Source organism: Ursus americanus, chromosome 6 (genome assembly GCF_024610735.1).
Source record: "Ursus americanus isolate L20-20 chromosome 6, mUrsAme1.1.p, whole genome shotgun sequence".
NCBI classification, from domain to species: Eukaryota; Metazoa; Chordata; class Mammalia; order Carnivora; family Ursidae; genus Ursus; species Ursus americanus.
Window position 1 is genome coordinate 50940651 of NC_142132.1, and position 27486 is coordinate 50968136.

Genomic DNA, 27486 nt, shown 5'->3' on the forward strand with positions numbered 1-27486 from the left:
GGAAGAGAACCCTTATCAGAACTCAAACATGTTGTCACCCTGATCTTGGGCTTCCCAACACTGAGTACTATGAGAAACAAACTCCATTGTTTAAGCTACACAGTTTACAGTACTTTGTCATAGTAGCCTGAACGAAGATAATGAGGGATCCTTGTGAGGGATATGTTTGGTATCTGGATTACATCAGGGTCAATATAATGGTTGTAATATACTACTATATGGTTTATACAGGTGATCTTTGGGAAAACCTGTGTAAAGGGTATGTGATATTTCTTTGTATTATTTGTTATAATTGCATGTGAATCTTCAATTATCTCAAAATAAAAATTTTGTTAAAAAAAAAGACTGGGGGCACCTGGGCAGCTCAGTCAGTTAAGCATCTGCCTTCAGCTCAGGTCATGATCTCAGGGTCATGGGATCGAGCCCAACGTCGGGCTCCCTGCTCAGCAAGGAGTCTGCTTCTCCCTCTCCCCCACTCATGCTCTCTCACTATCTCTCTCTCAAATAAACACAAATTTTTAAAAATCTTAAAAAAAAGAAGACTGGACACCAGAGCCAACCCAATGAGTTCAAATCTTGGGTTGGCAGCTTACCAGCTGTGAGACCTGGAGCAAGTTAATAACATCTCCATGCCTCTGTTTCTTCATCTATGAAATGGAGGTAGTAATAGTAGTGCCTACTACCCTCATAAGGTTTTTGAAGTAAATTAATTAATACATTTAAAAATATTAGAATGGTATGTAGCACAGAGTGTTACATAAAAATCTACTATTAGTAACAATTCTTCAGAAAATGTTGTCTGTTTTATTGTCCATTAAAATACATGATCTTTATTCACCACTGTATTCTTAATTCCTAAAACTACCTGGTACATGATAAGCACTCAATAAATATTTGTTGAATGAGCAAATGAATGCTCTTGAGAGATGTGCCTATAGTATACTGATAAAATCATTCTTCTGAATCTCCAAGTTTAAGAACACCTCTAGTCAAACTTTCTTTTTGTTTTTGTAAAATTGATTATGGTTGGCAACAAAAAATTTCCCTCTATATTAAAGAGTTCCTCCTTCTCATGAAAATTTTCTTGGCTTAAAATACATTAATATTACACTCAAAATGACTAAAAGAGCTGATAGACATATTTTTAATCTCTTCCTTCCCTACTTCTACTACAGACATGAATTATGGTAATAAGGACACTTGTCTGAAGAATTAGGTATCTTGTCTGAAGAAGTAGGTATCTTCAAATAATTCTAAGCATATTTTGCATGCATATAAAAATAGTTTACAGTTAATGGAAAGAACACAGATATTTTATTGGGAGATACAATTATATACATAGAACTATGTATAAACCACATGTGTATATATTAACTATAATATGCATATGAACTATATATATACAACTACATATTAAACTACTATCATGTGTTAAATCTGAAGGTGATTTTAGGTAACATAATTTAGTACTGTAAGAGGCATTTAGTCCATGTAATAAGACATTTGACAATTAACACAAAATCAGCTTCCTAAATGAATAGTTTAAAAAATATTCTCTTAGAAAAGTGGCTGGAAGAAGGGTGGCCCAAGACGGTGGCAAAGGAAGATTCTGAACTCACCTTTTCCCATGGCCACACTGAATCTACATACGGAACTACATATGGAATGTGCATGTGGAGCTATATATAGAACAACCCCATCTGAAAAAGGCCTGAAAACTAGCTGTACAACTTTTTTGCAACAAATGGTAACAGAACACACTGAGAGAGGTTGTAGAGGCAGAGATGCGGTCTCACTAAAAACCCCATCCCTGATGTGGCAACCAATGATCAAGAGGGATTTCAAAAACAGATTTTCTTTCAGGAGTGATGGTTTTGTGGTCCATAGCAGGCACCCCAATGCCTGACCTACAGAGGAGAGATGAGTCCCCAAAATATCTGGCTTTGAAAACCATTGGGGTTTACATCCAAGAGACTCAAACTGCAATAAAGGAACTTAGATGCTTTTCTTAAAGGGCTCTTCTTTACATTGGAAACCAGGGATGTACTGTATGGTGACTAACATAATATAATAAAAAATCATTAAAAAAGGGGGGGGGCTCTTCTGCAGACTGATTTGCCCCTGTAACCACTGCAAAACAGTAGTTTCAAAGTATGTAGACTATATGTAAAGGAGATTCATTTGCCAACCTCAGGGTGTCTGCTGGAGGAGCAGGGGCTTGTTGGGACTCTCTCCAGGATGGAGGCTCTAGTAGGTGCCATTTTTGTGCTCTTCGTCTTCAATGACAGCGTCAGCAAGTGCATCCTGGCCCTACGTTTTCCTGTAGACTAAAAAAGCTAGCAGGTGAGTGCAAGCCCTGCGCTTTACTGCTGCCTCACTAAAATTAGCAGGCATGATCAGACAACACAGGGGACACTCCTTGAACACCTGGCTCTGGTGGCCAGGGAGGTTTGCGTTCCTGGGTTCCATGGGACTGCAACAATCAGAAAGACAGCTTTTGGCAGGCCACCACACCCAGGGCACTACACAGGCAACAGACTGAAACACATCCCCAATCTTTCTGTGAAAAAGGTTTATTTACTTACCCTCGAGTTTCAGCCTGAGGGGCAGGCTTCAGTTTTGCCACACATCTAGATGCTACAGAGGTATTCTCAGGGAAAATAGGCCAGGGGTCCCCATCTTTCCACTGTCTCTTGGCTTGCTAGTACCTCCCCAAAAGGAGCTTATACACTCATCTAAAGCCACAGTTTTTTGCAACTGTCACCCCAGGGACACTTCCAGATAAATTGTTCTGGAGGACAGCAGGATTACGACTGTAGTCCCAAAGGACTGTATATAATTGCATACTTTAAAAGCTGCTGCCTGAGGGTCTGGCTTCCAGTCTAGGTACTGACTGAGATCCTCCCTCCTGAACACTGACAGGTCCAGGCACACCCTCAAGAACTGGGACTTATCAAGAATAAACCAGGCTGCTTACACAATCACAAAGGCTTGAGAGACAACCACAAGCTAGGGCAAGGTTCAAAGGTAAGTTTCATCTCCTGCAGGAAGTCACTCCCTCAAGACCGGAAGAGGAAGCTATTTCAGCTAACACATAAAAAATAACAGAGAGTCAAGTAAATGAGGAAACAGAGCACTATGTTCCATACAACAGAACTAGATAAAATCTCAGGGAGGAAAAAAAAACAACCTTAATGATAGGGAGATAACTACCCAATAAAAAGTTCAAAGTAATGGTCATAAAGATGATCACTGAACTTGGGAGAAGCATGAATGAATGAATGAATGAATGAAGCACGAATGAACGAATGAAGTGGCAACTTCAACAAAGAGAGAAAATGTAAGAAAGTACCAAACAGAATTCACAGAGCTGAGGAATACAATAATTGAGCTGAAGAATAAACTAGAAGAAGCAAAAGAAAAGATCTGTGATCTAGAAGACAGGGCAGTAGAACTCACCCAGAGTATCAAAAAGAAAAAAGAATTTTAAAAAAAGTGAGGACAGCTTAAGGGAAATATTGAGTGGGACATCATTTGCATTACAGAGTTCCCAAAAGGAAAAGGGAGAAAAGGGGGGCAGAAAATTTATTGAAAAAAATAATGGCTGAAAACATCCCTAACCTGGGGCAGGAAACAGATGTCCAGATCCAGAAGCCCAGAGAGGTGCAAATAAGAATCCAAAGAAAACCACACCAAAACACATTCTAATTAAAATGTCTAAAGTTACAGATAAAGAGAGAATCTTAAAAATAACAAGAGAAAAAACTTGTTATGTACAATGAAACTCCCATAAGACTATATGCAGATTTTTCAACAGATTTGCAGACCAGAGGGAGTGGCAAGATATATTCATAGTGCTGAAGGGAAAAAACTTCCAACCCAGAATACTTTACCCTTCAAGGTTATCATTCAGAATTGAAGGTAAGATAAAGAGTTTTCCAAACACACAAAAGCTAAAGGAGTTCACTAACATTAAACTGATGTTAAAGAAATCTTAAAGGGACTTCTTTAAGCTGAATGGAAAGCATTAATTAGTAATAAGAAAACATATAAAAGTAGAAATCTCACTGGTAAGTGTAAATATACAGTAAGGTAGGGGATTAATCATTTATAAAACTATTATGAACCTTAAAATACAAAAGTAGTAAAAATAATCATAACTACAATAATCAGTTCAGGGATACACAAGGAGATGTAAAATGTGACATTGTTGTCATAAAATGTTGGGGGGGGAGGGAAATAAAAACATAGAGCTTCAGAATGCATTCAAACTTAAGTTGATATCAAATTAAACTATTATGTATATGTGGGCTGTTACATGTGAGCCGCATGGTAACCACAAAGCAAAAACCTGTAATGGACACATAAAATATAATATAAAGTAATCTAAGCAAAACACTGAAGAAAGCCATCACCAGGAGGGAGGGTAGCAAGAGAAGAAAGGAACATGAAGGAACCACAAACATCCAGAAAACAATTAGCAAAATGGCAGTAAGAACATACCTTTAAATGTAAATGGACTAAATTCACCAATCAGAAGACAATGAGCAGCTGAATGGATTTAAAAAAAAAAAAAGACCCACCTATATGCTACGTATAAGACACTTACCTAAGATGTAAGGACACAAATAAACTGAAAATAAAGGGATGGAAAAGGGTGTTCCACATTAATGGAAACCAAAAAACAACTAGGGTAGCTATACTTATATTGGACTAAATAGACTTTAAAACAAATAATGTAATAAAAGACAAAGAAGGGCATTACATAATTATAAAGGGGTCAATCCAACAAGAGGATAATACATTTGTTAGTATTTATGCATCCAACATAGGAGCACCTGAATACAAAAATCAAATATTAAGACCTATAGGGAGAAACTGGCAGGAATACAATAATGAGGAACTTTAATACCTCACTTAAATCAATGGATAGATCTTTCACAGTGAAAATCATTAAGAAAACATCAGCCTTAAATGACACATTAGACCAAATGGACATAATAGATATACACAGAACATTTCATCCAAAGGCAGTAGAATACACATTTTCTCAAGTGCACACAGAACATTCTCCAGGACAGATCATATGTTAGGCCACAATACAAGTCTCAATAAATTTACTAACACTGAAATCATATCATGCATATTTTCTGACCACAATGGTGTGAGACTAAAAATCAATTACAAGAAGAAAACCAAAAAAGATCACAAATACGTGGAGATTAAACAATACACTATTGAGTAACCAATAGGTCAAAAAAGAAATCAAAGGAGAAATCAAAAAATGCCTGCAGACAAATGAAAATGGAAATACAACTTCCAAAATCGATGGGATGAAAGAAAGGCAGTTCTTAGGGGGAAGTTCACAGGCCTACCTCTCAAATCAAAAAAATATCAAATAATCTAACTTTACACCTGAAAGAATAGAAAAAGACAAAAAAATGAGCTCGAAGTTCATAGAAGGAAGGAAATAACAAAGATCAAAGTGGAAGTAAATGAAACAGATGAGGAGTGCCTGGCTGGATCAGATGGTGGGGCATGTGACTCTTGATCTTGGGGTTGTAAACTCAAGCGCAATGTCACACGTAGAGATAACTTCAAAAAATGAAACAGATGAAAAAGATAATAGAAAATATCAATGAAACTAAGAGCTAGTTCTTTGAAAAGATAAACAAGATTGACTACCTTTAGCTAGAGAATTCACAAAAAATAAAAGCAGAAACTAAAGACAGATTACAACTGAAACCACAGAAATCGAAAGGATCATGAGAAACTACTGTGAACAATTATAAGCTAACAAATTGGACCTAGAAAAAAAAATGGATAAATTTCTAGGAACATTCAATTTTCCAAGACTGAGTCATGAAGAAATGTAACATCTGAATAGACCATTACTGGTAAGGAGACTGAATCAGTTGTCAAAAATCTGCCATCAAACGAAAGTCTAAAGCTAGATGGCTTCACTGGTGACTTTTACCAAACATTTAAAGAAGATTTAATACCTATCCTTCTCAAACTTAAAAAAAAAGGGGGATGAGGGGAAGGAAATATTCAAAACTTGTTTTATGGGGCTAGCGTTACCCTGACACCAAAACCAGACAAGAACAACACAAGAAAAGAATTATAGGCCAATATTGTTGATGAACACAGATGCAAATATCCTCAGTGAAATATTAGCAAATCATATTCAATATGGCATTCAAAGGATCATACATCATGATTAAATGGTTTTTATTCTGGGGATGCAAATATGGTTCAACATCTACAAATCATTAAACATGACACACATTAACAAAATGAAGGATAAAAATCACATGATCATCTCAACAGATGCAGGAAAGGCATGCTGACATTATTCAACACTGTTTATTACAAAAACTCTTAAAACAGTGGGTAGAGACAGTATGTACATCTACATAATAAAGGCCATATATGACAAGTCCACAGCTAACATCATACTCAATGATGAAATGCTAAAAGCTTTTCCTCTAAGATCAGAAACAAGACAAAGACATCCACTCTCACCACTTTTATTCAATAGTGTTGAAAATCCTAGCCAGAGATATTAGGCAAGAAAAAGAAATAAAAGGCAACCAAATCCAAAAGGAAGAGGTAAAACTGTTACTATTTATAGGTAACATGATATTTTATATAGAAACCCTAAAGATTCCACGAAAAACTCTTAAAATAAAAAAATTCAGTAAAGATGGAGGATACAATATCAATATACAACAATTTGATTCATTTCTATACAGTAATAATAAACTATCCAAAAGAGAAATATAATTATATATTTACACAGATATCCCTAATATAATCCATCTGCTACAGTGTTCTTTCCTGTGTTCTCCCACTTCACATTGCATGTCCTTTTTTCCACAGTGAGAACACAGCTCCCAAATGATATCAACTCATTTACTCACATGCTCAAAAAAGTTTCAGAATTAGTTTGCCCATACCACTAAAATAAACAAACGTACTAAAAAGAGTTCAGGATTTATTTTTGTAATAATTTCCTCCTCTGCTACTCTGGCCCAAACTGAAGATCTATATACTCCAATGTTGTGTGTGCTCAGAAATTACTTGGATTAGTCCTCCCTTCTTTCTTCCCTTCTTTTTCATCTTCACCGTGATTATAGTATTCATTTCATTTTTGCCAATTAAGTTCATTTGTTTCAGTTTACTTACAGTTTCAGGTCCCATATCCTACTGATAATATTTTTACTTAACCCTTTGAATAGGTAGGATATTAATATGCTATCATAATTACCCAAAAATATACCCCCAAGAAGTGTCATGCCCTCCCATATCTTTTCTACTGCACTTTCTTTTCTACCACATGAAGTTACTGATTTTATTGTTTTTTGCTTTATCCTTCCTGCACATATGCATGTTTTATTTTTCCTTTTTCTTACATAAAAGGTAACACTATATATGCTCTTTTGTGCTTTCCTTTTGTGATTTCCTAACATTTCCTGGAAATCACTCCATAATGGTCTATTGTATGTAGTACCATAGTTTTATTCAACCAATCTCTTATGATTGGTCATTTACATAGTTTCTAGTATTTTGTAATTATTAATAGGCTTCAAAGAATATTAGGAAAATTATTTTTATATGCTGGAAAGATTGGATTCCTGGATTAAATTAATTCTCATGTGTGCAGACTTTTTATTTTACTCTCATGTGTAACTGGTGTGGGGGATATTGTGGAGGAATATTTAATGACATGAGCAAACATTCATTAAATATAAAGAAATAAAAATCATATTATGAAATAGTAGATACAGTACAATGCAAATTGTATAAAAACTCAAAAAGACACAAGTATTCACAAAATATAAACATGTATGATGGGACTGTGGGGGATTTTAACATTCTTCTCCCTTTTAAAAAATATTTCTTAAGTTTAATGTAATCAACATGAATTATGTTTACAATTAAAAAACAATAAATTATACTTGCAAACAAGAAGAAGGAATTCCATTTCTGACAATAAAGCTGACAAGTACCATAACACAGCCCTTTTACTAAAAATAACAAATGATAAGTTAAAAATAGAAAACAAAAAAATCTTTTTAGTTTTAAATATATTGCTTGGTTGACACAGAATACGCAGAAAGCTAAAACAAAGTAAAATGGAAATCCAGGGAGGTAAGCAAACACTCAAATGTCTTTCATTCAGGAGATATGGCAAACCCATGAATTGAGCTTCAGTTTTTGCAGCCATGTACAGAGAGCTGGCAGTGGTATCCTGCAGCCAGCTTGTGAAAACTAACTATACATATCTTTACCCAAATTCATGTTCAGTGACTTCACATTGGTAGTGTGAAATCAGCCACAACACAAATTCAAAAATATTACAAATAAGGACTTTTTCCCCTCCAGAGAACTGGTTTTAAAATATTTACCAGCATACTATTGAGCCCAAGATTGAGGAGAGAAATCCTAGGTATACTAAACATAGGGAGTCTAATTGGAGATCTCCATATAAAGCCGCATGTCTAGTAGAACTTAGCAGAACTACACCTATCCCACAGAAAGAATCAGCAAGGAAATCTGCCTGTTTCAAACTTGGGGGGAGGTAAAAATATCTTCCCTGAAAATGTTAACCAGAAGCCCACCTTCATGAAAGTTTATGCATCTGGAACTCATGCTATCTATGCAGCCCACAAAACTTTAAGCCTAAAATCTATTTCAGTATGTTCCCAGGTTGACAGTATCCCCAGGCTCTTGGCAGATTCAAATGCAAATCCTCTCTTTGGAAACATATCTTCATGTCAGCCTTGGAAATTACCACAAATAACGAACATGAACTCACACACAAAAAGTGAGGCAGCTTGAAGTACGAGCTAGCAGAAACAACAGACAACAAAATCAGAACTGCAAAAGTTTTAAATATCAGGCTAGGCACAAAATAGAAAATAATAAGTTTAATATATTTTTTAAATAAAATGATTATAAATAGGAGAAAGCAAAGTTTATCAAAATGATAAAAGAAGCAGATTTGAGAGAATGAAGTGAAAATCTTAAAAATAGAAATGTATATTAAAACTCAATGGACAGATAAAACAATATTAGACACCACTCTAGACAGCCAGATGATAAAGTAGATCTGGATAAAGTTTCAAGAATGGAGCAAAGAAAACAAAGATACTGTAACTATGTTAAGAGGTGAAGAGTTGAAGAGCCACAATAGAATGATCAGGGATACATACGTGGTTAAGCTATAGAGTATGTAATAATAATCATACAATTCCAATCATGCTTACCTCTGGAGTGGAAAGAAACATGGGATCATGAGGAGCACATAGAGATTCGAAGATACTAATAATGTTCTGTTTCTTGAGATAGGTGGTAGATACACATATTTTTTATTTTAAAATAATGTTTTATTTGGAAGTAATTTTAGATCTACAGAAAAAACTCCAAACATAATAGAGTTCCCATATACCAGTTTGCCCTATGTTAACATATTACCATGGTCCACTTGTCCAAACTGAGAAAACAACTTTGTTGCATTACTATTAACTATAGTCCATACTTAATTTAGATTTCACCAGTTTTTACACTAACATCCCTTTTTTTTTGTTCTGGATCCGATCCAAAAAACCACTTTGTATTTAGCTGTCATGTCTCTTTAACCTTCTCTTGTCAGTGACAAGTTCTCAGTCTTTCCTTGTTTTTTATGACCTTGACAGTTTTGAGGAATATTCTTTAGGTATTCCATAGAATGTCCAGCTGTTTGGATTTGTCTGATGTTTTTCTCATGATCAGATTAAGGCTATGGGTTTGGGAGAAGTGTATAAGATGCTCCATGTTCGTGCTGCACTTTCCCTGCCCTAGCCCTAGAATCAGCCATTTCTCCAAAGAACACTAGATCCTTTTATTGGAGAACAGTATTTACAAACCCAGATCAGGCTGTTATAGGTATGTTTGTCACTACTGGGATATCACTGCTTCTAAGCCTTCTCAGTGGACAGAACTAGGAAATATATGTCTGTATCTAATCCATGTATAAACATGTATCTGTGATTATTTCTGCATTTATCCATTTATATATATTAAGCTAAACATAAATTCGTAAGATTATCTCCAACTCTAATCCAGTACGACAGGGTTTTACTCTAGCTCTTCCCCTTGCTTCTCTTGTTTATCTGTAATTTCCCTCTCTGATAGTGAGAAACCTGAATCACAACATTCATCATTTATTTAGATATTTGTCCAACCCCAGTATATAGACAAAGCAGGTTCAGAACTATTAACTCATATCCTTACAAGAAACAAATTTACCTACTAAAATACAGTGCTTCTGTAATGTTCTTTTGTCTTCAGCTTCTCATTTTCCAGTCTAGATACCATTTTCCCGAAGTTACTTAGATCAGCTCCTTTTTTTCTCCCACCCCCTCAGTGAGGTAATGTCATATAGTTGCAATAGAGGCAGAGTCATTTGTGACAGACTGCATCACATCCTAGGATTCACAACATTTAAAAAAATTTGCATATTTTAAAGTTAAATCCTTGTGCTATACAGTTCTATGGGCTTTAATAAATGCACATAATCAAGGATCTACCCTATAGTACCATGCAGAACAGTTCTATAACCCTAAAAATTAACGTGTGTCCTCTTTGTAGTCAACCATTTTCCTTACCCGTCTTTTGTAATTTTAATATTTGAAAAGATTAAAAATCAGAGTGTAAAAGTAAATATCATGATTCTTCACAGAATAAACCCTAAAATTATATGGAGAGTCACTGCTTAAAAGTTATTAGCACTGAGAGCTTATAATCTTTCACTTTAAAGTTCTAGACTGGAGAAAAGTCACCTAAGTTCTTTAATTAGCTTTTCCATGGCATTGCTATACAACATGTGAGACTATGAGATCAAGTTTGACATTGTTCATGGTTGAGAGTTGGGTTCTAGTCCCAAGCACCTATTTTCTACATTTATAAAATGTTCTCCAAGGGAAGAATCCACAGTCTTTGCTCACACATTTGTTTAGGATTGAATTGTTAATGGTTTACTACAGAGCTATTTAAACACAAAACTATATTGCAATGACAATAATCTAGAAAACTATCTTACAGGCTATTCAATGTTGCTATATTAATTATGTGATTATTTCATCTTAATAGATATGCTCTGATAGCTGCCCAGTATCACAGATCTAAAGCATTCAATTTCAGGAGGACAGCTCCTCAAATAGATTGACAGATAATACAAGAACAATACAAATCTTTAGGCTGCTTATTTGTACTCTCTCTGTTAAAACAATACAAAACAAAACATGAGGTAGGAAAGTTTCCATTTTACTTACACTTAAACAGTGTGGTAAGTCTGTACAGATTTCACGTACAATTTTAGAATAATGTCCCCAAAGGCAGGTGTCATCGGGTAAGGTGGTTAACTATATCCGTCTAAGCAGTACAATCTACTTGCTGGCAGTAACATCAGTTAAAGACTTTAAGTTTAGCTTTCTCCCCCTGGTGGTAGTGTCTGTGTTGATAACATTTTAAAAATATTTGTATAGTATCTTAATGTTTATGGCTGCTACAGTCAATTATAGCTAGGCAATTTTGGGATAGAAGTAGATTTAAATGAAATCGAAGCAGATATCAAAACACTTCTGAAGGAAGCACTTGTCTCCTATAGTTCCTCTTTTTTTTTTTCCAAAACGCAATTACAACCATTACATCATTGTAAATTACATGCTGGGGTTATCTCAGTAGGTAACTGCCAAATGTAAAACTTACAGAAGGTCTTCAATGTAATAATGATGTTTTATCATTTTAATTACAAACTCTTTAAAAAACTCCCTAAAGTGTACCAATTGGGGTGGTCTAAATTAACACTATCTTAGTAGCCCAAGGGTAGTAAAAATAGATTGAACTACCAAATTTCATCATACTTATAGCAGCTGTCTTCCTGCCTCTAGGAAGCTAAGTATTTAACAAAGCAGACAGCTTGGCATTGGCATCTGATTAGCAGTGTGTGTATTGTCAGATAGAATGTGCTTGGCTCTTTTGTTCCAAGGTTCGATTAGAAATCTGGAGAGCAGTGGCATCATGTAACTTTATTCTTATGGCTTCCGAAAGGTAAATAAACCATGATGCTTCCCCTGGTATTGTACATGAAAACTAAACAATGCTTTTCTGGTAATATGCTTTATCAAATTCCAGAAAATTTAAATAAAAGAATTATTTTTTAAACACATCACAGACTGATTGAAATAGGCAGATCTTAATTTCATTTTAAATATTTTATGTATTAAAAATATTTTTATAATTGAGTGCTTGGAGTCACATTGAGTCCCGTAATTAAAATACTGTTGGTGGGGAGGAAATGATCGTTTTGGAGCACATAAATAGAAGATTCTATTTCTAAAAATATCAACAGTCTAAATGGAGATTCAGAAAAAAAAATTTAAAACGGCTATGAACATCTTACTGGAAAAACAACAATCCTGTAAGAATAGTATTGTTTTGATGCAGGTGCCCAAACATTAAACTATGAAACGGTGACTCTCATTACCATCTCCCCACAAATTTCTTTGAGAATTTATTACAAATGATTGTGCTTATTGGCAAAGTTCAAAATCAGTAGAGTCCATGCAAACAATCTACTTCAATGAGAAGTACATTCTTTTACTCTATCAAATCCATCGGAGGTAATCAGACTGGATGTTTTATTCAACAGGGCTGAAGAAAATTGTTCTACAATAGGTTAATTCAAAATGGCAGCATAGAAAATGCATCTGTCAGTGGGGATCAAATTACAGGGCAAGCTCCTCTCAATGCTTAGAAAAACAAGTCTGCAGTTCTACAGATTATGTGCCTGTGTGTGTTTAAAGGGGTGGGAAAGGAGCTAAATATCTGAGCTAACCTCCAATTAAAGTCAATCATAAAAACAGCCAATTTAATGAGTGCGGATTTCTTTGGGTAATTATAACACCAACCACTTTTTTCTCTTTTAAATCTGTAATTCTGCCTTCTTGTTATTGCTTGCTTTGTCATTAATCGCCTCAGGACCTTGATTTCCTAGCAACAGACTGCCACCAAACATTTGGCTCCTGTTCAACATTTTCTTTGTGAAAAATGGCACTGCTGTTGCCGCCTGGGCTGCTGCAGCTAGACTGGCTGTGTAAGTGCTCTAATAATGTATTCCACTGGAAAAAAAAATCACATGATATGGGGTGCAATGACTGAGCTCAGTTAATTACTGAGCTGGGAAGTTTATCTACAATCTAAAAGCTGTGTTGAGGGGAAGGGGGACATACGGATTAAAAAGGTGCTCCTTCCATTATCAATAATTTACAGGTGAGAATTTACAAAGAAATATTTTATTCTTGAGTTGACAGGTTTCTGTTTATTTAGAAAAGGGTACAAAAGGCCAATGTCTCTTAAATGTTGCTTGACAAATTCTTTCTCTACAAAATAGCCCAAACACACAAAAGAATCACAGAACAACTTGCTGCAATTTTAAAAAGCAAATTAACCTATGTATCTGTCAGCTGTTTCTTTTCTACTTAAGGCAAAAATCATGTGTATATGTAAATATGCTATGAAATGGCAGAATGAGGTTTTCATTCACAATATGAACACTAGACACAATGAAAAGAGAATAATTCAAAATACTGTGTTTTGATATACTGTATACTTAAATAACTATTTTATAATCCACGATAGCAGAAAAAAGATGTTTATCATTATTTTTGAAATGAGTCAACTGAGCTTGAAGGAAGTCATAATTGGAAACCTAATGATAAGGTAGGTATTTTACCATTTTTTACTTGGTAGGTTTATTAAGATTTTTTATGTCTTATAAATATTACCAACCCCAGTAATAATAGTTATGGAAATTAACATGGCATGTCAGATATGGTTCGCTAATACCTTGCTTTAGTTCTCAGAAATATGGCTATATAAGAATGGCATGTTTCAGGATTGCTGTCAGGATATGATAATTTAATATACCCAAGAGTACACTAAGTATTATGGAAGCATCTGTGAAACTAATAAGTCAGTGGACATTCCGATTCTTAGCAATGTCTACAGACTTTATAAAAAACTTCCCACAAAGTATAGTCCCAATTCAGCTCATTTGACGAAGAGAAAATGCTACAAGTCTACCTGAAAATATCACAATAACCACCATGACAGGCCGAAATAAAAACGACATTCAGGAATATTTATAAAACAGCAATGGCATTAAAAGGCTGTTGGTTAATTAAGGTAGTTAAAATATATACATATTTTTAGGAGAGAGCAAATGAAGATATTTGAATGATGTTACAGAATTCTGTTTATCACTGGCCTGAAACCACATCATCTCACCACTGAGTCTGACTCCCCACTTTAATATATTTTTACAAAAATCAATTCTTAATTGATATAAGAAAGTAAATACACATTCACAATTGGAAAAGTTTTAGAAATTCAGAATGGACATTTTTAAATAAGGAACTATAACTGGAATATGTATCGATTTAATTCACTATTTGCCATGACAGAGGTTCTTGACCTGGGCTCCAAGAATTAGCAAAAAGTCTTTTGAAATCTATAACTTCCAAAAATTAAATGAAAAATTTGTGAGTAAATAAATTTTTCTGGTAGGGTTCAAAGCTAAGATTAAAAATCACTACTCTAAGAATATCAATCTACCTGAGAAATGCTAGCTATATTCCCAAGTAAAGTAATACTTTAAAGATTTCATTTAGTTTATTATAGCTGTCAAATTAAATAAATGTTAACATTACAAGGAGCTATGTAAGTGTAAAAATATTTTTGAGGAACAAATAATGGAATACATGGCGCTCTTTAACTTTATTACATGTGTATCTTTCTGGAAAAGTTGAACTAAGAAGGTTTTGGTGGGTTATTGTACATTTTATATTTTATTTGATTGTGACTGTTTCTGTCATATCCCCTAAATTTAACAGTACTATAATAATATGATGTGGTCTTAAATTCTTTATAGAATGAAGAAAGAAATACTTTGAAAAAGGAATATACAAAATGACCAGAAAAACTGGTGGCAGAAATCTCTATAGAGAACAAGAGGAACGTAATTTGAAAAAGCAGCAGTCTATCTTTCATACCATCTTCCAACTATGTAGCATTTGCTAATATCAGGACAATGTCAGAGAAAAAGATAGTATGAGTATGTCCTAGAAGTCTAGAGGGTTCCCTCCAGCTTCCAGAAGCTATTTCTAAGGGGTAGAGAGAAAACACATGATGCACACAAGAGTTTAGAGTCAAATGAGTATACTAAGCAGCTGAGAAACCTGTGTTAGTCTGAAACTGGGTAACAGTAAATATGAATTTATATATTAACTTGTCTTCCTGAGTTAATTATTAGAAGGAAGAAAATGGTTTTTTATTTTTTCATCACACTTTACCAAATATATTTTTTAAAAAAAAACTTCATCTACTGTATGTCATCCATCCAAATAAAAAAATTGACATTTTAAAGAACTGACCCCAAAACATAGTTATATTACATCTAGAACAAATAAATAACAAAAGCTTGAAAGACCTTTTTAAAGTGCCTGCAAGAAAGAAACAGGTAGCAGCAAGAAATCAAAATAGACTTATTACAACTTCCATTACATATGTCAAAGAACAAAGACATAAATTCATTATGTGTCTAATTAGGAACAATTGTATCATTTGTAGCCATAATACCTGAGTATCACTGAAATTATTATGAAAGATGTAGATATAAGATTGAATCCAGGGGCCACAGGGAATAACCGCTAATGGGTACAAAGTTTCTTTCTATGGTGATGTGAATGTTCTAAAGTTAGATTATGCTGATTGTTACAGAACTCTGTACATATTCTAACAATCATTGAATTGTACACTTTAAACAGGTGAATTTTATGGCATATAAATATCTCAGTAAAGCTGTTATAAAAAGATTAAAGCCAATTTTATCTAGGATAGACAACAGAACACATGGGTTAAGTTATTTAAGATTTAAACCTCTATAATGTGTACAGAAAAATATGTTGAAAAACAGACTTATGCATACAGATACGAAACTATTTATGTCCAGCTTACATAAAATTTCAAAGATATGGCAACACATAAAAATGTACACGGCCATCATGTTTATAAATTTCCCCTCTCTTAATCATGTTTATTAAAGAGATTTAGTAAACATTTCATCTTCTTAATCAGTTGCTGACTGGTCTGAAATACATAAATAAAGTACATGGAAGTGGAAACATTTCAGTAGATGGTTTGTTAATTCATTTGGGGCTCTATATAAGGGCCTACTGTCTTAACAACTAAGTGCTATACACATGTTTATTTTCTTACCATTCTAAGGCAATTAGCACATAGTGTGGTTTCTAACCTCCTATAAATTCCAGGGCTTCATTATAATGCCACAAGACCAAAACACAAAAATCTCCAATCTTTATCTTTAGAGCTCAAAACTTCTTTAACTAATATATCTTACTTCTACAAAGTGAAAAGATTATTCTATTTAAGTAAAAATAATCTTACTTTAATATTCCCTCCCCGTATTAGAGTTCTACATTTGACAACATGCCAAAATAAGACTTAACGAAAATTACAGAAATTCAGGAGTAAATTGCACAACTTGGAGAAAACATTTATCTACAAAAATCGCAAAGTATTAGCCTAAAAAAGTGATAACGTTATTAGCATTTAATGTGCCCCCGCAAAAAATCTAGAGAAATTGGAAATGAATAAAGAATTTCTTCAAGGAAGAAGTAAAAACATTAATCATTTGTGCAGCTCCCAGAACATCAATACACACATGGAAAATTCTTTAAAGTTAAATATTGAACTCTAATGCTAATGCTTAAGAAGCCACATAATTAACAGTCTTTTTCTTGTATCTCTCTGTATTATATCTGAACTTTAAAAAAATGTCTTTACCACATAGTTTTGGACTTTACTTGAAAGTATACCAAACCGGCACATAAAGTTTTAAATCACTGTATGACAAAAATTTGGGTATACTAAGTGTCAGGAATTATACACAAACATGAAATGCTCAACAGAAGGAAAAAAAACAAACCCTCTACATATTTCTTCTCTTACATTTTTTTTTGAGTTTATAATATTTAAGGTAACCTAAAAGTGTATTTTCAAATAAAGACTAAACAAGTCATATTAACCCCTAATGAAGTTAATGAAGCAGTGCTGAATAGGATGGTCAAAAACTCGGGCAAAAAATACAGAATAAATCCAAATGAGGATCACTGATTTGACCAAAATAATGAGAGTTCTAATATTTAACAGTTGAAAACTGCATTTAGAACACAGATAAAATGAAGAGTCAGTGGTAGTTCAACCATCCTACCTCCTTAAGCAATAATCTCAGAAGAATATTATAAAGATTAATTTATAAATTCCAAAAAGTGTTTTGAATTCTATCTAAATGTTTCATAAAGAATTGTGATATCATAAATCAGATGTCATTTACAAAATAACTTAAATTTTTAAAAAATTCCATTAGTTTACTTACTCTACCAAAGTATATTTATTTTAAAAGTACAGCTTTCAAAAGATAGTATTACAAAGGTTTTTTCCATAGTCTATTATCATTTAAGACAATAAGTTTAAGTAACTGTCCACAAGTTAGTAAAACTTTCCTATCTTCAACTGTCCAGATTTTTTGGGGGAGGGGTGGGGTATAAATCATAAACATACATATTAAAGTAATAGTTACCTTACATTTTTTACATTACTCCAGTTTCTATTAGGTTACCATTACAAGACAAATTCACTCACTTTCACTAGAACCTTTTTCAAATCTTTTCACAACAGAGCTAAGAATGTCAGATGATACATACTACATTTTGAGCATAATCAAAACAAACTTTAAAATTCCTAGCCAAGTTTTACTTGTAAGTATATCTTTTGGTAAATATTATCAAAAGATAACCAAATCCTAAAAAAACAGTAATTACATATTTTATTATACATTCATTCCAATTTGGAACCACATTCATAGAAAACATTGCTAAAAGAAAATTTTCAAATATATGATCTCTTAGACTATATTTCTTACAACTTATCACAACACCTCATTTTAAGGATGTTAGTTACTGCTTTCAAGCAACTGAGAAAGATATTTAAGTGTAACTGAGTCTAAATAACAGTTCTTTTTTTTTTTTTTAAGATTTTATTTATTTATTTGACAGAGAGAGACAGCCAGCGAGAGAGGGAACACAAGCAGGGGGAGTGGGAGAGGAAGAAGCAGGCTCCTAGTGGAGAAGCCTGATGTGGGGCTCGATCCCAGAACGCTGGGATCACGCCCTGAGCTGAAGGCAGGAGCTTAAGGACTGTGCCACCCAGGTGCCCCTAAATAACAGTTCTACTAAGATAAATTAGTACTTGTGGCATCATTAAAAATTTTAGTAGAAAACCCAAATAGGCCAAACGAAATGTGAGATGTAAAACCCAAACAGTAATTATTACTTGTCCTTTATATACAAATACTATTTCTTTCAAAATATAAACTCTATTCCGTTCTTCCAAGGTTGTACAGTTCTCCAAACAATGTGTCTCCTACTCATCTCTTATCATACCTTCTTTTATTCCAGAAGTGAACATTAGTAACACCTTCTTGAACACCCTACTCTCACAAAAACCATATTCCTCAAAATGGTAGGATTCTAGGCTGAAAAGAGATAAGCGGTCAAGACAGAGTTATAAAATAAGCATAGAGAGGGGAAAAGAGATCCGTAATCAGCCATGGGAACTGGAACAATCACAGAAAGAAGAAAATAAACATCGTTGCCAAAAGAAAATTACAACTGCAAGTCCCATAAACTCAGACAATGATCGACAAACTATGATTCTCTGTTCTTTCATTTAAAGGGCTTAATTTTCAATCAGTAAAAAAGGGAACAGATCTAGCTAAATCTATGGAGTAAGTTATAAGATACTGAAAGCTTTTGATAATCCTATTTCTTAAATATCTGTTAATATCTCAAGTTTAAAACTTTCCCCATGATAAGTCTAAACTTCCAAGGTGATTAGTATTTGAAACTTGGAAACTTTTCTCAAAAAAAAAAAAAAAAAAACATTAGAAATAATGCATAGATTTCTATGCAAAATCTCACTGTATTCACAATGTAGTCTAAAACACTATAAAGGGGTGACTGAAAATATTAGAAAAAATTACTATAACATTAGTAATTATATACAGATGAACAGCTATATATTTACTAAGCTGAGAATTTTAAAAATTATTTTTAATTGATAAAATGGTAACTAAAGAATTTTACAGAATCTAAAATAATAGTTTGGGGAACTTATGAGGCTGAATCAACCTCAAGACCAATTTAAAACTCATTTCTCAGGGCGCCAGGGTGGCTCAGTCATTAAGCAATGAACTCTTGATTTTGGCTCAGGTCATGATCTCAGGGTCATGAGATCGAGCCCCATGTAGGGCTATGCGCTGGGCACGGAGCCTGTTTAAGATTCTCTCTGTCTTTCCCTCTGCTCCCCAACTCCCTAAAAATGATAAAACTCATCTCACCAAAACTTGAAATTTTTGCTGTTACTTGATTGTTCCCTCTAACAGATTTATGAGTGATGTTTTTTTTTCATTCTAGCTTTCAAACAGTTCAAGAAAGAAAAAATAAAATTTGGGGACAGGAAAAGAAAAAATTAATGAGGTTTACTGAGAACTAAATCTGCATTTTGAAATAAATACCATGTTCCATGAAAGTCAGTATAGAACAATAGACACAGAGATAAACCATGGTTAAGTTAATAATAAGTTCAAATTCAAAGAGAAAGTTAGCTAGGCAATCTTGCAGAAAAAGACAGTCATCTAAGAAAGGTAAAGAAAAATCAGCCTGGGGATTTCAGCTTCCAACCAAGATGGAGTAACAGGAAATGGATTTATGCTTAAACAATTTAAACTTAAACAATTATAAAAATGGAAAAAAAAAACCCTGTATGTAACAATCTTCAGACACTGAATAATAATCATACAAGGAACAGTATCAGGTGACTCCTACAATTGCTCAAACTTACTCCCTGAAGACAGTTTCCAAGCTGCAGTTCAGACAGAGAGAGCCTTAAGTAGAGTCATTCATCTCCACTTGAGGAGGCCACGGTGGCCAGCGCATGCAAGGGCAGATACTAGACAAGACAGAGGTGACAGAAAGAAGAGATTTGAAATGAAAACTTGAGATCTGCAGGGGTTTCCCACTGAGTCTTCAGCACATGTGCATAAGGCAACAACCCAATGCCAAAGTAAGAGCCAGAAAAAACAAAAAACAAAAAACCACGTGGAATAAAATTAGTAGGCAAGGATATTAAAACAGCTGTTATAACTACATTACGAAAGTTAAAAATGAGAGACGGCAACATGAGTATGTAAAGTAGTCATGGCAGAAGTGAAGAAGGCCCAAATCAAATTTCCAGGGATGAAAACTGTCATGTCTGAGGTAAAATCTACACTGGATGGGATTCATGGCAGATTAGACATTGTAACAGAAATGACTAAGTTTAGGACACAGCTATATTAATTATACAAATTTGAAGAAGAGAGAGAGAAAAAATGTAAAAAGCGTACTAAGGTAAGGGACATTCCAAGGGGCTTATTAATAACTGGACTTTCCAAGAGGGGAAGGGGATGGAGAGAGAATATATTTACAGAAAAATTTCCAAACTGAACAAACCACATTCACAAGAAATATAAAGAAAACCATACCAAGGTACATCATAGTAAAATTGCTTAAAACCAGTGATAGAAAATCTTAAAAAGCAGAGAAAAAGAGATAGATATGGAGAAACAATAAGGATGACTTCCTTTCTAAAAATAATGCAAGGCAGAAGACAGTGGAGAAACAGACTGTATATATCTTCCAACAGGAAACAAAAACAAACATGGTGCATACAACAATGGTTTTTAAAACTATGGACATCAAGGATGAAAAATAGTGATCTTTGAGAGATGGGAAACCATCCAGGTGAGCCCTAATACTGAATCAGCATACTGCTTGTGAGAGTTCCCAGGCTACAGCACCAGACGCTGAAATGGGAATGACAGAGCCCCGGCAGTCAGGGAGACAGAACTGAGGGTGGGAAGAATGGAGCAGTTAGAGTGCAGAGGCTAGAACAGCAGAGAAGAGAAAATGTTAAAGAGAACACTGGAAATCTGCAGATTCCTCTTGAACATTCATCAGATCAGAACTTAGGAACGAGCCATCCAAAAGAATGAGAGGGAAAAGGATTAGAGGAAACAGTACCCAGGGCACACATAATTCTGGGAATAGTGTCTGTTTCCACCATCTAGAGCAGAAGAACTCACTATTAACGGGGCATTGAGCAGAGCACAGGAAAGCCTTGCCTCAGTAGTAGGGAACATGTAGCTTTAGACCAGGGTTTCTTAACCTTGGCTCTACTGATATTTAGAACTAGATGATCCTTTATTGTAGAGTGCTGTCTTATACACTATAGGATGCTTAGCAACATTCTTGTCTTATACTTACTAGTATCAACATTCACTCATCATAATAATAAATATCTCCAGATTTTGCCAAATGTCCCTAAAGGGGAAAATTGTCCCTGGTTAAGAAACCACTGCCATTAAATGAATAACACTCTGGACTCACCTAACAAGACATAAAAGCAAGATCAAAATGCATCAGACTTGCCCCAAGTAACATAACTGCATCCCAGAATAAACCTCAAGAAGATTTATCAATGACAGCTAATGATTACTAAACCTACAAAGAGAAAGGAAAACATAATCTTTAGAAGGAGGATAACTAAACCTTAAAACTACCCCAGAATCAACACAGATGTAAAGACTAACAGAGAAAGACATCAAAATAGTTCTTTTAACTGTATTTTATGTGTCCAAAGTAGAGACAAAGAAGAAATAAAAGACCCAAATCAATCTTATAGATATGAAATTAACAAATGAAATGAAGAATACTCTGTATGGGATTAATGACAGTTCAGATATTACAGGAGAAAATATTAGTGAACTAGAAGGCATACCAAAAGAAACTATCCAAAGTAAAAAACAAAGGAAAAAAAAAAAAGAATTCAAAAAAAGGAAAAGGGTGGCATCACTGAGCTATGAGACAACTTCCTGGGTAATTTGAGATGCAAAGGTGGGGGGCAGCTGGGCAGAATATATATTTAAAATAATGGCTGAAAACATTCCAAACATAATAAAAATTACAAATCAACAGCTGTAAGAAGTTAAGCTCCATATACAAGAAACATGAAAAGAATACACTAAGGCACAATATAATCACACTGATCAAAACCAGTGATAAATAAAAAAAATTTTAACAGCAGCCAGGGATGGGGGCATGTGAAATGTTTCGTCCAAAAGAACAAAGGTATGGATGTCAGATTTCTCATCAAAACCAATTCAAATGAGAAGACAGTAAAGCAATGTTTTTCAAGTACTGAAAGACAAAAAAAAAAAAACTGTCAACCTAGAACTGGCAAAAATCTCTTTTAAAAATAAAGGTGAAATAAAGAAGTTTTCAAACATACAAAAGCTGAAAACATTCATCACCAACAGACCCAAATATATGAAATGCTAAAAATGTTCTTCAGGCAGAAGGAAAATTATACCAGATGGAAATCTAATTCTAAGCAAAGGAATGAAGAGAACTGGAAGTGGTAATTAAATGAGTAAATATGTTTTTTAATTGTTGAAATTTCTTTAAAAGGTATTTGACAATTTAAACAAAAATAATGTGTTACAGTGTTTATAACATGAGTAAAAGTAAAATTTGTCTGTTGTATGGTATGTCAATTATATATTAATAAAGCTGTTTAAAAAACTTAAAATTTTAAAAAAGGAAAATGTGACAATGACAGCATAAAGGCTTGGAGAGGTGAAACTGAAGTATGTTATTGTAAGATTATTATACTATATGTGACAGTTGATAATATTATGTAAAGGCAGACATGGCTCAGTTGGTACAGCATGCATCTCTTGATCTCAGGGTTGTGAGTTCGAGACCCACACTGGGCAGAAAGCTTAGTTAATTAAAAAAAAAAAATTAAGGCAGAGAGTGATGAGTTAAAGATGTATACTATCAATCCTAATGCAGTCACTAAAATAAAAAAAAGGAGATATTAAGGAGATATTAAAGATATTATGGAAATAAAAATACTGGATTAACCTAAAAGAAGGCAGGAGAGCGTAAAACCAGAATGAAGGACAAACAGAAAACAAATACCAAGATGAAGAAGTAAAATCTAACCATATCAATAATCACATTAAATGGGAATGGTATAAACATCTGACTTAAAAGGTAGACATTGTTAGGTTGGACAAAAATTAAGATCCAATGATCTGCTATCTACAAGAGATGCACTTTAAAAATAAAGACACAAATAATTAGTAAAAGGGTAGAAAAAGATATACCAACATATCAATGGGAAAAAAAAGTTGGACTGGCTATATTAATATCAGAGTATCAGACAAAATAGTTGTGGGGACAAAGTATAATACCAGGAATAAATATTTCAAAATGACAAGTGGGTCAAGTAATCAATTCTACACCTTTAAACACACTGTTTAAACACACTGAAGAAAAATCTGACAGAACAGCCAAGAAGAATATACAAATCCATAATACTAGTAAACGGAAGATCTCTGGGAAATCTTCGTATTTAGAAAATAAATGACATACTTCTAAATAACTCATGAATCAAAGAAGAAAGTAAAAGAGAAGGCAGAAACTTTTACAAGCTGAATGAAAATGAAAATGTGACATATCAAAATTTGTGGGAGGTAGCCAAATCAAAGCTTACAGAGAAATTCATAGCACTACATGTCGACAGTAGAAAAAAGTGTCAAATCAATGAATTATTCTTCCACCTTAAAAAACAAGCACAGGTGGAGCAGGAAGGGGGGGGAGGTGAGGATGAAGGATGGGGAGTAGAAGAGGAGCAAATTAAATTTAAAGTAAGCAGAAATAAGGAAATAATAAAGAACAGAAATAAAAAATCAACCTGGGCTCAGGTTTCCCATAAAAAGTTGCTAGAAAATGAAGCAATATTTACAAAGTAGTACTTTGTTTCACAAAATACTACAACAAACAAGTTGTCATTTTTGCATAAAGCAACAAGAAGTAAATAAAATCTCAAGAAGAGAGAAGATGTGAGTCCTTCCTTGGGGGGAAAATGATGACAAAATGCAGCCAAATGAGGGATATTCAAAATAAACAATGAAGGAATGGGAAGACAGGGTAAAATAATTGGTGGTGGTTAAGCATTTAACTCATTTAAATGTAGACACAAGATTGTTAAGTATTATGGTTATAGAATAGAATGCAAATATTTAAATCCTAATGCTAACATGAAGAGCACCTGAAATTTATTTTTTCAGAAGCATAATTAGCTATCACCATAACCAGTAATCCTTAATCACATACTATCAAGGAGTTTGGGAATTTGGTTTAAACTTCATTGGAGGTGAAGGTAAAAGAAGATGTAAACATTTATTTAAACCAAAAGAAAATGCTGATATATGCATATTCCATTTCAGCTTTTTTTCAGCAAAGTTTTTGATGTGAACTCTGCATTGCGGATTTACTGAATTATTTGACAGAGAAAATGATCAAGGTTTGGGATTTTCTCAATGCTCATGACCATTACTAATTTATGGAATAGTGGAAAGAAGAGCTGAGTATGTAGATCTGGTTTACATAATGCAGACAGATGTCTTAATTATGGAAATTTTTTGAATAGATATACTGAGCTGCTTCCTCAGACCAAGAAATTTTGAAATTAAAGAGCTCCCAGAATTTCAACTTGTTGAACCTCAGTAGTTTATATAATGAAAATGTGAGAAGATTGCTGACTCTACAGAACCAATATGGAGGAGCCCAACTAATTTGTTCAAGTATTGATATATCTACTCAATCTAAACTTGTGGTTTGAGCATATGCTAAGAAAAGACTACACTGGATGTTCTGACCTCAAAGGAAATTAAAGGTTTAAAAGAATGTAGAGGTATTATATATAAGTGATGAACCACTAAATTCTACTGAAACTAATATTACACCATATGTTAACTAGCCAGAATTTAAGTAAAAACTTGAAACATTAAAAAAATAAATTAAATTAAAAAATAATAAAAGAAGGGCAGAATATCTTTGCACAAATATCATTACATTTCAGAAGAGATTTCAAAGACTTTAATGAGTAAGGATTATGCTCTTAGTTAATAGGAAAATAAACAGTTGTAGAATATATAGCATCCAAGGTATCCCATATGACTCTAATATTTTCAGAACTATTTTAAAATAGCTAAACTACACAAACGATTGATTTACCTGCCAATGTAAAAGACCATTCTTTTTACGAAATTGCTGAAAGAGAAACTAAGAGCTAACAACTCACAGATATTAGCTGGAGTCCATTTTGATATTTGTTTCTGGTTGTTTTTGACAAGTTTCAAAAATAATTCAATTTTCTTTATTAATTTGTCCCAAAATGATCACTCTACATTTTATATAAAACTGGACTTGTATAAATAGTTAATACTATTATAAAAATTCCAATTTACCCGAAGTTGGCTAGATGCATTACAGTACATAACTGTTAAAACTCTGAGTTGTTTGCAAAATGGGTCTATAACTCCTATAAAAATTCCTTTCATCCAGGCTTGGCCAATGTTAGATATACATAACTGTTAAAACTGAGTGTTTCCACTCATAATTTGGAGTCCAATAGATCTATATAGAAATATAATTGCCTGGTAAATGTAGTTTTCCACCATAATATATTGTCATACTTCATAGCCAATATAAATAATATGACATAAATAATGTTGAATTTTAAACCATGTGTTCTAAGAAAATCAGACTTTCAAATGTACAATGGTTTGAAATAGCACATAAATCCCCCCTAAAGAACCACACTACAAAAACATGCTCCCAAGATACTAACAAAAAAATTAGACCATTTAGCGAAACAGAAGATAATCAAGAGGGAATTTTTTTTTTATTTTTTGAAATGTTTTCTCACACACTGTCTAAAGAGCTAACATGACTTTCCTCTATAAAATCCTCTCAATGTAAGCATTTACTTGACATTATAAAGGGGCAGGATTTGCCATACAGAAGAATCAATAATAACCTTGTAAAGCCTAAAGCAGTGAACATAAACATGCTGTAGGAGACATTAACACTAGACTGAAAGAAATAATTATACTTTCAATAAACATGCTCCTACTGGATAATCAATTTTTTACACGTCTTTGCAGCTGTTTCACAGCTCAGATAGTGAATGGCAGCAGCTGTTATATCAAAACCATATATTATATGCATATGAGGTACTTTTAATTTTTCATAGGTATCTAACTTATTTGCGATCAGCCACATTTAACTCATATTAAATAAAAACAAGGTGTTCATGGGGTGATTAATTCAGGAGGATTTTTAGTACCATCTTATTTTAGAAGTGAATTCTTAAACCAATTATTTTTATGTCAGAATATTTAATAATTCAAATTACATGCTGCCCTTATTCCTAGATTTAAGAGATTTGTCACGATCAATGTTTCTGAAATATTAAATTAAAACGTGTCATGGTAATTACTATGCAATAAACAGCAATTAAGATTTTTTAGGCAAATAAGCTCAAACTGTTTGCAGTGCATATTTATATGACTAATATTTTCCCACACAAAGCATGCATCATTCACAACAAGTAGCCTAAAAATATAAAATGTAAATTTGTAGAATTATTTCAAAAAATCTTAAGATCTTTTGATTTAATATGGAATTTGATACTTAGTTAAGAAATATCTATGTATAATGTATCCAAAAAGAGGTAGACTTAAATGTTAAGGAATACAAATAATGTTAGCACAGAATGATGTTTTTTCCTGTATTTGTAATAGAGAACCTAACACATGTTGTAAATAAATATTTAAAAATACATATCTACTAACAAACTATAATTAATAGTATAAATATGTACCAGAAATTTGAATTAGGTAAATACTTACTGCTATATAATAAACGCTTGCTTTTTCTACCAATGTCCAGTTTTTCTCTATATCAAGATGTTTTTCCTTTTTATAACAATTGGCAGCAGCAAGATTAGCCACAAGGGACCTAAATCAACAACAAAAAGCAAGTAGGCTTTAATACTATAGTTAAAGTTGTCGTGTACTTCCATACAATTAATTAGCAATATTTTTTGCAAATTGTTTTTTATATTTTAATTCTTAATTTTTCAAAATTGCTATACATTGATATTAATAAATGTAAATAAAATTAAATTTGTTTTGAGCACTTTTTGAGACTTCTATGTTGCCTTTGAGATAAAGAGATATCAATCCTTGCTCTAAATACCACCTGGTATTTTGAGAAACTGAAATTTATGTTTCCTTTGGTACTAAAATGATAAGATTATCTATTTTCTGCATTTAAATAGTTCAAAAATGCAGTTAGGAAATTAAACTATTATGTTGTTATACAAAAAAAATATGCAAAAAAA

At 33.4% G+C, this 27486-nt stretch overlaps 1 protein-coding gene across 3 annotated transcripts in view; it reads right to left on the reverse strand.

Moving 5' to 3' along the window:
- ADK (adenosine kinase) overlaps positions 1–27486 on the reverse strand; it is a 540886-nt gene that overhangs the window by 246863 nt on the left and 266537 nt on the right. For all 3 annotated transcript variants that reach the window (XM_045783164.2, XM_045783166.2, XM_045783165.2), the window contains one exon: positions 26993–27101. In XM_045783164.2, coding sequence (XP_045639120.1) covers positions 26993–27101 — 109 coding nt within the window. The remainder of the gene's footprint in view (positions 1–26992; positions 27102–27486) is intronic.